At 46.8% G+C, this 17,582-nt stretch overlaps 1 protein-coding gene across 1 annotated transcript; it reads right to left on the reverse strand.

The window, feature by feature from the left end:
• Positions 1-6,486: 6,486 nt before the first annotated feature.
• ier2b (immediate early response 2b) lies at positions 6,487-8,009 on the reverse strand. Its single transcript, XM_040145130.1, has one exon. It carries the CDS (start codon positions 7,760-7,762, stop codon positions 7,205-7,207), a length of 558 nt encoding a protein of 185 aa, XP_040001064.1. The 5' UTR covers positions 7,763-8,009; the 3' UTR covers positions 6,487-7,204.
• Between the last annotated feature and the right edge of the window lie 9,573 nt (positions 8,010-17,582).

A 17,582-nucleotide genomic window follows, 5' to 3' on the forward strand; every position in this document is an offset into this window, starting at 1 on the left:
CTAACCAAATTTCAACAGAGCATGACTTCCTGTTCACAGAAACACACACGCACACGCACACGCACGCACACACACACACACACTGACACAGAAACACACACACACTTCAGTTTGATCAGTATGGGTTGTTGGAGGATGATATTGATTCTGATCTTGTGTATTTAAAGCTACAGACCGATATGATGAAATGTTGCACTGAATGTCAGACATTCTGCCACTTTTAGACCAGGTCATTACGAAAAAATCAAATATTCATTATTTTTCTTAGAGAATTCTGGATCTTTTAATCAATGGACAAAGCTAAGTGACATAATCACATTAAATATAAGCAGTAAACATGTCTATGGTCATGATTTAAGGACAGTGTGAAAATTATGAGCAGGGTAGAAGAGAGGTTAGTCTGAATAGTTTGGTAGAGCAGGGGAGGATCTTTTCGTTTTGTAATCACTCCAATTTAATATTCCAACCTTTGGTTGACAGATTGTTTGTTTTTTTTTTTTTCAAACGGATCAAATAGTCCCAAATTATGGCTGCGACCCGGGTCACAAAGGTGACGTTTTGCCGTATGCAGAGGACAACAGTCCTCTCGCTGTTTCAAGCCAGGGGGTTTTCTTTCCAAACGTAGCACGAATTCTAACTGAGTTTCCCGAAAATCATCAAAAGCAAATTCAAATTAATCCGCATTTCCACACACTGCCATTATGCAAATGTTAAGAGTTGCTTCATTGAGATAAAAAAGCTGGTGGAGCTAATTCTCCAGCTGGGTGCCATTAAACCACCGCAGGAGAAGAGGGCGCAGTGTAATGATGTAATTAAAAGAGGGAGAGTCGAACCTCAAATGGTGGAAAACAATGTAGATTTTCTTTTAATTGATACATTTTTCCACCTCAGAAAAGCCCCAAAACATTTATTTTATTATTTGCACTTCTGATTCCACTTCTAATGATCGCATTAGTGGCGACGGCGGAAACGATTCCATCGATATGTTAAGGTTTCAGTTTGATTAAACTAGGGTTCAGGAAACTATTGCTACCATCGGGGAGGGTCCTGCTTTTTCCAAAAGTGAAATGTGAGCTTTCCCGCCACGCACCATAGACGGTGTTAGTAATCACAGTCAATGTACTTCTTCATATCAGTGTGACACCCACAAGTGTGTTATTTCATTCTGTTTAACAAAAACCCCTGTGATGCGGCGATTACTTACACTATAGACTCTCAACATGAACATGTAATCAGATCACAATACAGTCGTCATAACGGGGGAGTACACCGTGACGCTGATGATCGAAGACCTTGCACTGGCCCCCGCGCACATCTGCGAACCACTCCGTCACCATTATTCGGTCTCACGGCTTCTCTGCCTCCATCGCAGGCAGCAGCGCGGCGGTCTAGGAATGCATGCATCCTGTGTGAAGACATCGGCTGCGCTGTTCTTTTTTTAGCCCCGAGCCGTTAGGGCTCCGCGTCACTGCGCCTGTCTGGCCCCTGCGCGCTGCATCTTAATCAGGCTGCCGCATATATGGCTGTCACAGTGCAGGATTGGTCCAGGGAATCCGTAACTGGAAGCATCTCTACAATTTGCTCTGCTGCTGTAGCAACAGTACATTTTAGTCTAATTTACTGTGTAGTAGGAAATATTAGAAGTACTGTGCTTTTTACTTTTACTCCACTACATTTGTTATAGATTAAAGGATAAAGACGGTGATATTGTATATTTTCCTTGTTGTCAAAAAAAAAAAAACCCCATGAAAAGACACAAACAACAATGAATCCATCCTACAATCAAGTTTTGTGATTGCATCCGAAGCCTTAGACACTGCGTCTTATTCCTCTGTGCCAGAGCTCCACTGTTGTTCAGGAACTATCACGACACCACACTGAGCCACACTGTTGCACTGGGTGGCAAAGGTTCCTACATTAACATGGACACACACACACACACACACACACACACACACACACACACACACACACACACACTGTAGTTTATGATGACCCAATCCCACATACACCCTGCTGACAAAAGCTCTCACTAGAGAACCAAGTGAGGAATAATCTGGAGCTGAAAATAGTCCCCAACCAATGCACTGTCTCCTCCTGTTTGAGTAATGTTAGCTAAAACCTGCAGTGCCCAGCTACGAGTATTATTTTTATTTTTATTTTTTTAATTCAAACTTTATATTTATGGATCATCTTTAGATTTACTCCTGCGGTATGAACCGATGGGCTTAGGGCTGAATGTCAAAGACATGGTAGGGATGTCAGAAAATATTAACCGGCAGATTAACAAATTGTTTGTTTCTGTCTTTTCGTGAAGTCTGTTGACAACGAGAAAAACAAGCAGTAGAATAACACCAGGCTTATTCCTTAAACGACCCAACGGTGTTTAAAGTAGGTAAAGCTGGCGCCGCCTGGACCAGCTGCAACTTCAAAATACAGGTTTACGGGTTAACGCATTTTAAGAGATGCCCATGACTATTTTCCAGTGTCCAAAGTAACAACTTTAAATACCCCAAAATATGGCGTTTCACAAAATATAAAAAAGAGAAGCCGCAAATCCTAACATCTGCGAGGTGGGAACCATCAGCCTCTGGTTTGTTGGCCAGTCGGTCCACTCCTTTAGTCAAAACTGAAATTTCTCAAAATTTTGTATAGATGTTCATGGTCCCCAGAGGATGAAACCTAATTACTTTGGTGATCCTCTGACTTTTCCCTCTAGCATCACCATGAGTTTTTCATTTGCGGCTTTGCGTGAAATGCGTCAACAGTTTTGGACGAACGCGGTCTCGTCACATAAGGACGCTTGGTCGGGGCCCCTTGTCCGTCACTTTTGTAACGCTCCGGGTACCCCTTCGGCATGCGGGGTAGACCGATGGACTTCCGATGTCCTCTTCTGCGTTGAAAGGCGATGCGCGGGTCAAGCGGACCTCAGCCCGTTGTCTGCTGTCTGACAGCGGGTCAGAATTTCAACGTGTCCAATGCTTTGGTTTTACGACAAAATACCCGCAAAACCAACGGCATTCCCATCAGCCACAGCTGCAGTTTTTGTCGAGTGCCAGGTGCCCACGCTAACACAACCCAAACCAAGGTGCTGAACACGGTAGCCGTTACACCTGCTAGGCACCAGCATGTTAGCATTGTCGCCGCGAGCGTGTGAGCGCGCTGACTTTAACATTCAGCTCCAAGTGCCGCTGTGTCTACGGAGAGCCTCACACAGCCGCTGGCGGGGCTGTTTTAGAGGAGCTGCTTTTCTGGTTAAAGGAGCAGCAACGCTCTGAAATAAAAGGAAGGAAACAATCGCACCATCGGTTTCCCTGAAAGGAAGATTTGCACCCCTGGGTCCATTAAGGCCCCTTTTAGCGCAACAGTAATAGCAGACAAGCCGGCAAATTGATAAACAAATAATAATACCACTAACGCCGTGTGTTTGAGCTTCAAATTCCCGTTAGTAGGTAGGAAATGGTGTCTTGTGCCACAGTGAGTCTCTGTTTAAAAAAATATGTTTACGGTACTGATTTGAGCACATTGTACAAGGACATGCTGTATTCTTGTTTAGGTGGCCGTGCGGAACAGTACGTACCGCTGCCGCCGCTGTACACGTCTGCGATAAACTTTCAGACAAACAGCCGTTGAAGCTCAGCTTTGAATCAGGGCAGCTAAGCCCCAGATTGCCATCGATCCAAATCACGTGGAGCCTTAATGTGGCACATCAGAGGCTCACGGAGGTCCTTGAAAAACAAAGTGGGGTGTAGCTCAAACGGGGCAAGACCTTGATTTTATGCCACAGAATGACCCGGATGTAGGAAAGATTGGGGACCGCTCCTAATGAATCAGACAGAGAGGGATTTCTGGGTTTTCAAACTTCACTTTCGCACCTCTGCTGATATCATCAAATACTCAGCAATGAAAGGTATGGCTGATTAATATGACACGCTGACGAAACAAAGCGGAGTTTTTATAACTATGTTTACGAGCAAAGACCGTGTCTCAGTTTCCTGTGTCAACCTGTGGCCCTGGGTTCTCTCATTTTCTCTCAGTTCTCACATCCCTCCAACCACAACCCTTTTACCTTTCTTTTCTCTCTCTCTCTTTTTTCTTTTTTTTTTTTTTTGCCCCCTCTGCTCATCGGGGGGATAAAGTTACTGTACCTCATTGAGACATCCTGTTCGTTCCTTTACCGAATAATATTTCATTTCACCACGCGACACATAAGTGGCAGTGTCTTAGTTCATGAACCAGCAACGGTACTTTTTAAAAGACACAGAGTGACTTGAGATCATTTTTTTTTGCAGAATGAGTTTGAAAATGACAGCGTAAACCACGCGTACTGCATGACCCAGATCTGGAACGTGGGGGGGGGTTGTTTGTTTTTTTTAACGTTGTTTTTACGTTGATGATGCAGATCGGGGTCAGCATATGATAAAACTCTGATCTGGGGGTTTATGTGTACATTCATATGCCGCGTGGGCATTAACACTCACAGTGTGATAATGCAGCCGCTGAGCCTCTGATATATGAAAACAACATTAGTGAACATGCAAAAAAAAAAAAATAATAATAAATAATAGGATTTTACGTCAGTGGTTCCCAGCCACTGAGGGAAAAATCTGAGGGGTCGCCAGATAATTAAAAAAGATTTTGTTACACAAAATTGTTTATTTTTTCTGGCTTGTCTGAAATTTGTTGGTGTTTTTTCTGTTTGTTTGTTTTTTTTCTCATGAAATACTGCGTGCTCTCACCTCATCGGGCCTCTAAAAATCCTTGACATGCAGAGAAAGATCACTCTTGGATCGAACGTCTCATAGCTCTTGTCATGAGGGGTCACAAGTGGCTATTGCTTTTTTTTTTTTTTTTAAGGGGAAGAAGAGCGAGCATTTCGGGGATGATACGCCCTAAGCCCAGGTCCACTTACTTACCTCAGATATCGTGGAGATGGATCTGTTGACAAGAGAGCTCAGTAGTTTCTCATGGTTTCATCCATGGCTGTTGTAGGACCGCTCGTCCCTGTTGGTTGGTAAGTTGGACCTTTTAGCCGGGTTTGTTCTGTCAGACGAACCATTTCCGAAGCAAGGAACGACACTTTTATGATTAAGGATGACAAACGATGACGAGGAAGATAATGACGATGAACTGTTTTACGAAAGGCCAAATGATCAACACATCCCCCTCGGTGGGGGCCCCTCATGCTTCGCTAGTGAGTGTAACTAAAAAGTCCAAACACTGAAGCCGTCGCAAAACTTAACAACAATGCGGCTTTTCAGTCTGTATCACAAAATCAAATTGCCCGTATCTGAGAGCCCATTGATTCCTCACTGCTTGGTTTTGTCAACAGGAAATACGTTGCGTTAAAGGATAATTCCCTTTATTGGCAACTTGTAAACAAACCGGTGCCTTGTTGACAACCTGACTGATTGCCTGACCCCTCGTTTCTCGCCATGTCAGACTTTGCTGTCGCAGTGGCACCGCGTTCCAACATCTCTGCAGTTAGTTATAAAAACCATTTCAATAGACCATTTAAGCGGGGGGGATCATCATCATTCCCTGGTTCCTCACCGTCCCGTCGCCATCATTATTTATTTTTTTTCTCATTCTTCCTCTTCCTGACTCAGACGCTGCTTCATATATGGGAGAAAGGAGTGACGGTGACAGGGATCTCAACCGGAGACACGAGGGTGGTGACGAAAACCTGAGCAACTAGAACAACCAGATCAACATCACCACCATCGCCGAGTTACAGCTTGCAGTCATCTGGCAGGAAGCGGAGTGATGAAGAAGAAGATGATGATGATGATGACGACGAATTCCTCGGGCTGTACAAACACCACCAGCTGCTCTCTGCGTTATTCACCAGCGGTGTTTGGCCCCAACTGCCGTGACGTTGTGTAACACTTTTATTACCCCCCCCCCTTCCCTCTGAATCGGTGTCAGGTCATGTTGGGAAGGAAGGATATGATTCAGAATCCTGTCATAATCCACAGGAAATGGTACAGCCCTGGAAGCTGTGTGTGTGTGTGTGTGCGAGAGAGAGAGAGAGTTTGTTTGTTTGTTTGAATGTGTGTGTGTGTGTGTGTGTCCTACTGCAAGCATGAGATTAGCGGCAGCAAGCCAGACTGGCGCTGGGTTGTACCAACTTCCTCCCTCTTATAAAGGATTGACCCTGTGAACTGTGGCCCTAATAAAGACCAATAGCCCTTTAATTGGGAAATAAGATGTGACTGTGTGTGTGTGTTTGTGTGTGTGCACGTGTTTTACTCTGCAACCAACATCGACTTCGGGACAATGAGCTCAGGACAAGTGCGTACCCGTTCGACATCTTTATTACAAATATTTACACCATTAATTCAATCACACAACTGTAAAAAAAAAAAAAAAAAGCAGCTTGGAATTTGAGGTAATAATCTTTCACAGGTCGGACATGAACAGGAGAGTTTCAGTGATTTAAAAACACAGAAGGTTTAGATTCATGGGCTTCACTTGGACAGCCTGTTTTTTTTTTTTTTTTGTTTTTTTTTTCTCAAAGCACCATGTGAACACAGTATGTAGGACAGTCCAAAGCAGTAGTATTGATTTATCAAAGTCCACAGCAGCAACTGAATGTGTGTGTGTTTGTGTGTGTGTGTGTGTGTGGTCAATGTGTGTGTGGCAGCGTGTCTGCCTCTACTGCCCTTCCTCTTTCAGTGTTCAGAGGCTGATATCCCCGTACAGAGGCAGGAAATACCCCAAAGTCCAAGTAGTGTCGTCTGTTGCTCTGTGGTCAACGGCTCGCCGCTTCACTTCTTCTCTGACTGACTCACATCACTCGCTGCTGATTCACGCATACACACACTTTGACTCAGCAGCAGTCTCTTGTTTGGACTCATTTAACTGAAGGTGAATCACGGGGAATCAAAAAGTAACAAAGCCAGTTCCCCTTCTGTTTCTTCCTCAAACTTTCCGGCCTGTAGCTCCCTTCCCGCCCGGTTCTCGGTTTCTTCTCCTTCTCGGCATGCTGATCTCTTTAGGGGCTTTACCAGCCCGACGGGCGCACTCGGCTCGACCAGAGAGGTCGCGCCATAGTCCCGGTAATCCCTCTGTCCCGGGACCGCCGATGTCGGGTCAGCTCCTTGGTGCGCAAAGGGATCAATCGCCCCTGTAGGTTAACGAGGAGTCGAGATTCACTCCGTTCCAAAGTCTTCATTCGAGGCTATTTTCCTCCTCCATAGGTTCAGAAGGCAGGTATAACCCGATTTACTGACAAAGCGGCCAGGGACTCGCCGGCCCCGGCGCGACAGCTGCCCAGCGGGGCCGCATACCTCTCCTCCCCGGGCTCCAGCCTCGCCCTCTTGCTGGGGAGGAAGTCAGGCGCCGCCGACGCCTTGCCCCGGCGTTTCCTGGACTGCCTCGCCGGACTCAAGTTCTCTTTGTCCTCTGTGATTTCGCCGTCGCACCCTTTCTCCGCGCTGCCCGGCTTCTCCGTGGGCTGCTCGGCGGGGCTCAGTGTCGGCTGGGGCTCACGCCGAGGCTCGGGCAGCTCGGCTTGCTCCTCCGAGCTGGAGCTGGAGTCCATCGGCTCCTCCGGCGATGGCTGCGGCCCGCCGGGCCCCTCGCTCTCCCGGGAGGAGTGGTAGATGTCCCGGGCAGACCTCATGACCAGGGAGAGCAGGAGGCTCCGGTGGAGTCTCAGTCCGCCTCTCTGGGTCCTGGAGGCGTAGAGCTTGCTTATCGACACGGCCAGGATCCGTCTGGCTTCGGCGTTCACTTCCATTGCTGTTGTGGCACTCATTGTTTTTTCGTTATGCGTAATTACGCACGGTTGTTTTGGCACCTCCACCAAAGGCTCAACAAGCAGGCGAGCCCTATCTGTCCCGAGTTAGACTTGAGTTTTTTTAGTTTGTGATCTGTCTCGTCTCGGACTTGTGCCGTTTCCCCCAGTCGTTGTACTCAGAGAAATGAGATCGTGTGAGTAACAGGGTGGCGTTTTATTTCCTCTTTGACGTAACGTGGACTTCATTCCTCAGTAAGTGACAAACAGGCGCCGCCCACACCTGCTAGCTGCAGCGAACACACACACACACACACACACACACACACGCTAACACACACCATCTGCTCCGTCTACCGTTTATTCTCAGAGTGGACCTCTTGCGTCGCATGCACGGCATTCTTCGCTCCTGCAGCCCATTGGGCAAAGGTCTGATTCGGTAGATCAGGTTCCGAAAAGGTTCGATTCCACATTCTATCGATCCCCCTTCCCCGCGCCCGCCCTCCTTACATCAGCTTCCTCACGAACACGAAGGGAGAGGTCTCCTTTTCCTGTGCGGGTGAGGTATTTTTAAACACGCGTCTTACCTCATACACGCGGGGCCGTGATTATCTGCGTGGACCCGCGCCACGAAATGCCGCTTTACATCGGGGTCAGAGCGAGAAAGCGAGCGGGCAGTGCATCGCCGCTTTATTCCAGCTGTTTACGCACAGTGGCAGAAGATATTTGCAACTGCTGAGGTTATAAATTCAAGTTTCTGTAACAGTTCGACGACAAAATAAGGTTCCTGCAATAAATTCGATGAAGTATGGTTATGTTTCTGTAATATCAACGATAGTAATGACACATTTCATTTAATGAAATCAAGTTTGGCAGGAAATACTCCCCACAATAAAGTCAGGGTTCTGGTTTAAAGCGGACTCTCAGAACATAAAAGGGGAAGTGCCGGCGGCACGGCTGTTTTTTTTTTTTTTGCCGCGCAGCTTCTGGGGAAGTGTTTCAGTGGAAGGCTGTAAATACGAGCAAACGTAACGGGGGGCGAGGGAAGGACGGCGCGGGAGCAGAGCGAGATCCAGTCGGTCGGTGTTTACATTCCGGTGAAAACCCAGGCAGCAGTTCGAGGAACTTACGTGGGAGAAGGAAACGTGTCCACGATTTGTGCGGAGTTTGTGCTCGCTCGCTCTCTCTCTCTCTCACACACACACACACACACACACACACACACACACACACACACACACACACACACACACCTCGTCACTCACTCCTCGCATTCTCAGCTGCCATATATGGCCCATCCGGTAGTAAAGCCCCGCTGGGGCGAGCACAGTGGAAAAGCCGTGATGCGAACGCGCAGCCCTCCCCCCTCCTCCCTCCTCCCTCCCTCCGCGGGCCGCCCCCCCCCCCCCCGTGCATGGCGTCAGCTCGCCGCCATATATGGAGCCGCCACCGGTGTAAGTGAGGTTACCAGGCAGCGGCGAACGGCGGAGGTCAGACGCCAGGAGGCTCTCAGGCCCGGGCGCCGTGATGAGGCGTTTGGGTGCAGTCGGAGAGATCAAGTTAGGATCCGACAGCCCCAGAGAGCGGCGCGTTCTCGCGGACAACGCCTCCGCTGCCTGTCTTTACGTGATGTGAAATACCTTAAACATAGGCCCAATTAGTCACGACCACATTTACAATAGAGGTATGATCTTGATATTGCACATTCTTTCATTTTTGCACAATGGTCTCGGCTTGCAGTGTTTTTTATTTTATTTTATGACTTTATTTGTTATGGATAAATAAAGTCCTAAATCAACTGATGCTCATTGGTCATTCGACAGAGAAAAAACTGTAAATAACAATAGAAAAAAAAGGTTGATTTCCATCTGTCGTCCTTGGCCACGTGTTAAACAGGAACCCTAAAAATAGAATAAAAGGCCATTTTTTTCAACTTACCTCTGTCCTGTTCCATTTGACGCCATTTATAAATGTCCCACACTGGAAGCTATATACGGACAGTATGTCACCCGTGCAACATATGGAAGTTTGGAAGTAACCACATCTATACCACGTCTCCATTGACGTATGGTCCTAAAAGATTCCCATCCTGTCAATATGGGAATTAGAAACAGGAATTTTCTCATTTTCTATCCGACTTTGTGGTGGTGGTTGTGGTGGGGGTGGGGTGGGGGTGGGGGGCCCTTCCAGAGTGTGACTCTAACAAGCACAGGGACCTTAAACCAGCCTAGTTCCACCGTGCAAGGCAACTTGATCAGAGGACCCTTTGCACCACCACGGCCAACTTCACCTGTCCCACCATTGTAACCCCGCGCTGAACAGGTCTCCTCCTTCGGCGTGGGAATTACACTCGTTATCAGCGACGCTGGAAATCACCCCCCCCCCCCCACCCCCGGGTCGCCGGCGGCTGTAAAAAAAAACTTGTGAGCTGTAACCATGGAAACCTTTCCCATTACTGCCCTGCCCTCCCGCATGACGCGAGCACTGGCACCAGGAGCACACACACACACACACACACACACACACACACACACACACACACACACACACCATAATGTATACCCAGCGTCTTAGCTGCACGTTATTTTTGCTGCGGTTATACCAAGGTGTTACAGGTCGTCTGACAGGGACAGGGTTTTTAAAATTAAAAAAAATATATCACCTATAATGAAGACTGTTGTTGAGATGTCTTCAAGAGCTGATTTAAAATAAATACTTTATTACTGCATCTAAAAAAAAAAAAGATATAGATGTATAAAACACCTTAAAAAATAAGATTTCAGGAAGGTAGTTTTACACTTTAGATCACACTCCATGTGCATAAACAAACACACACACACACACACACACACACACACTAGTGTGTAATCTCACAAAAACACATGACACCAAATGCGGACATATTGAAGACACAAAGAAGGGATCAAAATCTACAGATATCAAGGGAATCAAATGGTCGAGTTTTACGACACATGCCGCCCGACACGATGGTGCTGGTGCTGGTGCCCGTGCGCGTTGCTGCTTCAGATCACACCGGGTCACGCGCTCTAAAATCGCGGTTAGCACGTAACGTGCGGATCTGGTGGCAAGTTGTGTGAGCCGGCCGGTTGTTACGCCCAGAAAACAGCCGGCCGGGACTCCACCTTAGGTCTGTAACAGACCGGTCGCTATGGTGACAGTGTTTTGTGTGTGTGTGTGTGTGTGTGTGTGTGTGTGTGTGTGTGTGTGTGTGTGTGTGTGATTATGCTTACACTGTCTCTGCTAGAGGCCAAATGGGCGGCGGGGAACGTGTAAGTCGGTCTGTGTGTGTGTGCACTGTGTGTGTGCGTGTGTGTGTGTGCGCATGCGTGTGTGTGTGTGTGCGTGCAGACCAGAGGGTGGGGCCTGCTTTTTTACCACTGTACAGCATTTCACCCCGTACTGTAAACAGCGGTTGGCGGGGCCCAGGTAGTGACCTCGTCGCCGAAATATGCACCTACCGGCAGGGAGCATGGAAACCGTTGCTACGACTGACAATACGTCAGGGGAAAGATGATGAACGCCTTGGTTTCTGGTTGGCGGTGCCTTAAACCTCTAAACTAGATTTCAAGGAACCATAACAGTTTGTCTGCTCCTTCGTTGTAGCTCCTCAACTACAACCCATGTATCCTTCTTTTTTTTTTTTTTAATGCGTATTGTGCCTTTTTTTAGATTTGTAGACATATTTTTCTCATAGTTGCCGGTGGCCATTGGTTTCCCTTCATTTCTGCAAATGGCTGAAAATCCAATGACGGACCCCTGGAGCTCGCTTGAGTTGCTCCAAATCGGTCGCAGCGAACACCGAGTCTAAATATTTGTCCTAAGCGCTGCACCGCTGTCGCGCAGTTTAAAGCTGCTCTAACTGATAATGTTATACGAACAACGGGTCAAACTGCTGCGTGGGATGTGAAAGGGGGCAGCTCACGGCGACAGGCTCGGCGCCCCAGACCTTTTTTGTGTTCGGGGGGGAAAAAGGCGGGACGGTGTTAGACAGAAGCTAAAGGACATGGCGGCGCATTTGGCAGCCAACCATCCAGGAATCGCCCTCAGGAGTTGGGGGAGACCAGGCCAGGACGAAGAACAACGACTTCCCTCCGCCGGCTGGACGGAAACGCAGCTGCAACATCGCTCCGGGTCTGCGCCGCATATAAATGAGCCAGGTGTTTGCTAACACATCTGCCGTATTAACGCCCTGAATCTATCATACACCCAGCTGCCTCTGCGTTGCATACACCTGTCCGGCGTAACGCAATCCCGTACAGGTGCTCTACCGCGAACCCCCCCCCCTTATGACTGTCCTAGAGGTGTTAATTCAGTTATGTTTCAACACTGACCAAGTATGCTGACTCACGCGAGAAGCCGACTGTGGTTGTCACTAGCTCTGAATCTAAACTTCATCCAGTTTACCGGTTTCCAATGTTTTCACGGATTTCTCATCAGTTTTTTTTTGTTTTGTTTTTGTTTTAAAGGCTTTAGAAGGCAGTGCGTTGACTGAGGATGGGTGGTTAAAGTGGCCGGGCCTGTTTGATGGTGGCTGCAGATTGATGACACACAGCCTGATGTTTGTTGTGGTTTTCGGTTGCATCCAGGCATCGCTTGCGATCTATCAGTGTCATGATGCCTACCCCCCCCCCCCCCTCCGTAAAACTCTGCCATGTCACTTGAGCTCTGAAAGAAAGCAGCAGCAAGCGACGTAGCGACTACTTATGAAACCATTTGGGTTTGTTTTTTTTCCATTATTCTGGATGCACTTAGCAGCAGCAGCAGCAGCAGCAGTACTGTGACATCCAAACACAAAAGTAGGTCATCCTTACAAGGAGCACTTGAAGGCACCATAAGGGAATGGGTCAGAGGGTCTATTTTTAGACTCTGCACTTCTCTGACTGTTTCCTCCTGCTTGTTGACCCGACCGCCAGCTTTTTTTCGCTGTGCTAGTGCGACTTGGTTAATTTCAGACTTTTAATTTTTTTTAGTTCGAGCAGAAAAGAAAATTCCTGCTACATCACTGCGTTATGAAAATGACTCATACTTTCCAATGAGGCAGATCTGCATCCTCTCGAGCTGGACTGTGGATGAGTTAGCAGAGATAGCTCAAGCGATGCAGCCAGGGGAAAATTATTAGCAACTATTTTTTTGAGTTTTCAAAAAAAAAACGCAAGACATTGCTTCAAGTATTTATCGAAGGGTTTTTTTTCGGTGGAAACTTTTCACTTTTCTGAACGGAAGGTCCAAGGACGGAAGCTCTTGTAGGCTGCACAGATTACGAAGCGCTCTGAGCCAAAATTGTGATTTTGGGGCCACATATCACGTTGCGCCTTATGAAAGGGGTCATACCCAACAAGTTGTGTGTTCCATCATTGTAATGGGGTGTATCAGGTGTTTCGCCTCCAGTTTGACTGTATATATCGGCTTTGATACCGACGCATTAATTTAGAACTGCGGGCAAACACCTGTGTCATAGGCGCTTAATCCAGTGCAACCCAGCGTTTGATGCACCGTTTGTCTACCTGACGAGGGCGCCGGGGCATCTGACACCGGACACGTTTGCTCAGAGTGTTCCGACGTACACGTACAGGGCTTCGCACGCAGTGCAAAGCAACAGGCTGAGACAGCTTTTCAAAAGAGGCAAAACGCTTCTGGATAACAAATGCTGTGAAACCATGTAATTACACACCGGCTCAGTCAGTTCATCACAGTCTATAATTTCAGCACTCCATGTGGGACTTCAGTGTATTTGTCGCCAACGTACAAGATTAACGCTGAGAAGATTGGTAATGTCTAGTAGGCTGTAAACTGTAGGTTACGCTGCACGTCACCTATCTGCCAGAGAGTCAGTGCACCAGTATCCCATTTATGGTCTTGTTTCCGGCGTGTCCTTGTTATACGTGGCGCGTCTTGACATCATATCCTGGTCAGAGTCCCGGATAAGCCATCCTTCTAGCTCTGAGAAACCTGAACATGCTAACTGGAACGCGCTGATAGAAACTGGGATACACCGGGACGCCTGGTGCGGGTTTTGTGGTCATTCCCCACCACGCTTCATTAATTCCAATGCCAGACAAGCTACTGTACAGCACAAGTCATGTCTGAGTTAGCCAGTTGAACAAAAATCTGGGGTTTAACAGTGTAAAGATTCACACGTTGTATCGTCACCCTGGGTTCAGACGGGCAGAAGCTGAGCCCGGTGCATCCTCAACCGCTTTGGTAACTCGGTGTAGAGGAATTATGGACATACCTGCGGCCTGACGGTCAAAAAAAAAAACAAAAACCCTGCTCTTATGATTACGTGTCCAAGGAAAACCGGGTTTCCACGTAAACGTCATATTCCAAATAAGATCAGCACCAGGATTAAAGTCTAAGCTGGAATGCTGACGCGTGTGTAAACAAACCCTGTTGGATTCCTTTCTGGCTCAAAACAGGACGTGGGCCCACACAGAAAACTGGGCTGATAGCTAACAGAGTTAAAAAAAAAAAAAGTTTTAAAAACTACATCCACACACAGGGCCTTCTCTATAAGACAAGAGCCCCAACGGTTTATATTCTCAAGCCTAGTTTCACTTGGCTCAAGTGACCACAAATGAACAGGCACAGAGTGAACATGGGGCTTTCGGGAGATACTCTAAAGTCACAACAAAACCCCTGACCGAAGAAACAAGCAAAAGTCGGTGTCAAGAAGAGACGGATGTTACTGTAAATGGGAAAACAGCAGATTAATGAACATTATTGACCAGAGAAAACCGGGCTTTAAAAAGAAAAAGGTATTAAAATAAAATCTCTGACTCTTTCAGAGTCAAGAGAGGCGTTTATAACTGTGGCTGTGAATTTTCACAGGAAAGGACGGGGTGGGGGGAAGTGAAGCGAGGGAGGAGTAGAGGGGAGGAAACAGGATGAAGACAGGGAGGAAGGAGATGGACAGGACATGGTGGGCTTGAGAGAGGAGAGAAAAAACCCAAGGGAATGGAGACAAATGGGCGAGACAGGAAGGAACGGACGTGAAGGGAGAAAGAGAGAACATGCAGGCAGGACTGGAGGATTTGCTGAGTATGCACGTTTTTTTTTGTTTTTTTTTTCCAGCAACACCCTAAATTGATCCACTCTGCTCATTCATGTACATCCTCTACTAATTCATTTTAACGAGAGCCCTATGCCGTCCAGAGGATTCATCATCTGTTGGCCACAGATGAAAGAACTGGGGACGAGTTTCTAGGCACGTTTCGAGGAGGCCTGAGAAATTCACGCACCCTATCCTATCACTCTGTCGGCCATCCTACTATCATAGCTTTACATGAACACAGGTAATATGGAGAAAGTCTGGTATTAAATGATTTCAGGTTTTTCATTGGACTTCATATTGTAGCACTTTGCACGGGTTTGGCCCCAGCGTGCAGGTTTCTCCCAGAGGTGTCTCACATATGGGCAAAATGCCGTTTGCAAGGTCAATATTCAACTCTTCCGTTCAAAACCTTTTGGTTGTTTGATTCCCATGCACAGCCACGGGTCTACCCGCGCAGGTGTTTCCACTTGCGTGGCCCGACATCATGCGATTTCCCAACGCAACGGCTCCGCCCGACTTCAACCTGAGCAGAGGTCTGCTCAGCCGGAGGAATGGAAAACACCTGTGTGGGTGTGCGGGGATTTGAGAGGATATGCTGTAGGAAGCATTTCAGAGGTCAGGAACCGGGCTATAAACACCACCCGAGGCTTCCCAGCACCGCGCCAAGCAAGCCTATAACAACGGGTACGGCTGCGTGGTGGTAAAAATAGAACCCCACCTCTATTCAAAGTCACCTAAATTGAGCAAAAGTTCAATATCTTTCTCTGTATTACCTTCGCATACTTTAGTTGAAGTGAAAACAACGCAGATTTAGTCATTTGGTCAAAGACCGACGCAGAACATAGATTTTGTTTTGAGAACCGAAGATTATTTTAGACCTTGGAAACAGCTGTTGAGCTGGTCAGTTTGGCAGCTGCTCTAGAGCTTTGAGTCGCATCGCGTGATTTTCATCAGCAGGTGGAGTCCGCCCGGCTTTTATAGTAACTGTAAATGTTCATTTTCCATTTTTCTGTGCAAAACATATGCGTGAAGACGCAGGCCCACTGTGTGCCTACAGTTTATATAGTCAAAAATTGCTGGTGTTTTTTTTTTTTTGATTTCTCAGTGTTTAGACAACATGTAAGCAAAGAGTTAATTGCGGGCTGTGGTCTTCTTCTGTAAGTCTAAACTCTACTGTACCGCAGTTTACTGCAAGCTCAGGCAGTGATTGCATAGGTGTTACCATGGCAACTAATCTTCCACAGATGTGTGCCAGTGACTTCTCTTCAGTTCCAACGAACCATTTCGCCCAAGATCTAGCCAACTTTTTTTTTTTCTTTTTTCTTCCTTTTTTTTTATGTGGTAGATTATATTTCACTGGATTTGATATATGGAGGTGGTACGTAGACCAGCCCCTCCCCCCCCAACTTGTACTCTTGATGCTAATACTTTGTTCTTCTACTTACTAATTCATTTCTAAATGCCTGACTTTTACTACTTTCTACACTGGGATATTGCTGCTTTTACTGAAGTAAAAGATTTGAGTGCTTCTTCCACCGCTGATTTAAAATGGATGGATAACACATAAATTACTCTTCTGCTCCAACAGACCCATTTCTCCAGACTTCAAGGCAGTTTTCATCCTTTCTTTTTTTTTTTTTTTTCCACTGTTACCATATTCAACCCCATATTAAACAGTTATTTCACTGGATTTGATGGATGGATGTGTGCGTAGACCAGCTGTTTTTTTTTTTGCCCCCCCAGCTTTTAGAAGCTGGAATAGGAAAGAAATGATATGCAGTCAGATAATGCAGCCAGTCAGTGGATGGTGTTGATATTTATACAGTTTATGTGTCACACATAACCATAACTGCGTATGATGTTGCAAAATCTTAATTACTTGCCTTTACTTAAGTAAAAGTAGCGATACCACCGTTTAGAAATACTCTGTTACAAGTAAAAGTCTGGCATTGAAAGTTTTACTTAAGTAAAAGTAACCATCAAAATATACTTAAAAGTATCAAAAGTGAAAACACTCATCATGTGGAACGGACTGTTTCAGAGTAATATGCTGTACTGTGCAAAAGTTTTAGGCACTTGAGATTTTTAGACTCCCATCCATCCTATGACACCATCGGGGAGGCATTTGACCGGCCCCAAATGAATCCCGCAGCAGGAGAATGAGCACCGACACACGGCCAGAGTCGTAAATGATTCCCGTCCGCGTCCAGGACAACGAGTCCTGCGGCAGAGGCTCTGGTCCCCGCGGGGCCCCGGTCTCAGCGTCACGGAGTCAGTCCGGGACCGCATGAGGAGAAGCCACAGAAGAACCGAGGCCAGTTCTCCAGGATGCGTGGAACAAACCTACGGGCCGAGTACCACGTGATACTCTGCGCAGTTGTACCGAGGAGAACAAATGGGGGGGGGGCACAGCAATTCAATATTTTTTTTCTGTCTACTGCACTTTGTATGAAGTTAATTATTAAATAAAAAAATATTCATATTTTATTGTAGTAGTGGATAATAATTACTAATGCATTCATGTCTTCGTCACTTTTTTTGTTGCGGCTGATAAAGGTAGTTGCTCATTTTAGTTACTTCATGCACTTGCTGGTTAATTTCCCCCGAGGGTCCGCGAAGCGGTGTCTTTTCTTGACCTGTAATAATAAATCACAAGTTAGTGGTTGATTTCGTTTTTTCCACCGTTAATCCCGAAAAACCGCTCGTCAGGTCGGTGTTCGAGTAAATGTACTTAGTTACTTTCCACCAGCGGGGCTGCGAGGCGTGAGG

This window comes from Xiphias gladius, chromosome 15 (assembly GCF_016859285.1).
Source record: "Xiphias gladius isolate SHS-SW01 ecotype Sanya breed wild chromosome 15, ASM1685928v1, whole genome shotgun sequence".
NCBI lineage: Eukaryota > Metazoa > Chordata > Actinopteri > Istiophoriformes > Xiphiidae > Xiphias > Xiphias gladius.

Bases quoted from the DNA above. Each gene is read 5' to 3' on its own strand.
- ier2b (XM_040145130.1), bottom strand. From the start codon at position 7,762: ATGAGTGCCACAACAGCAATGGAAGTGAACGCCGAAGCCAGACGGATC.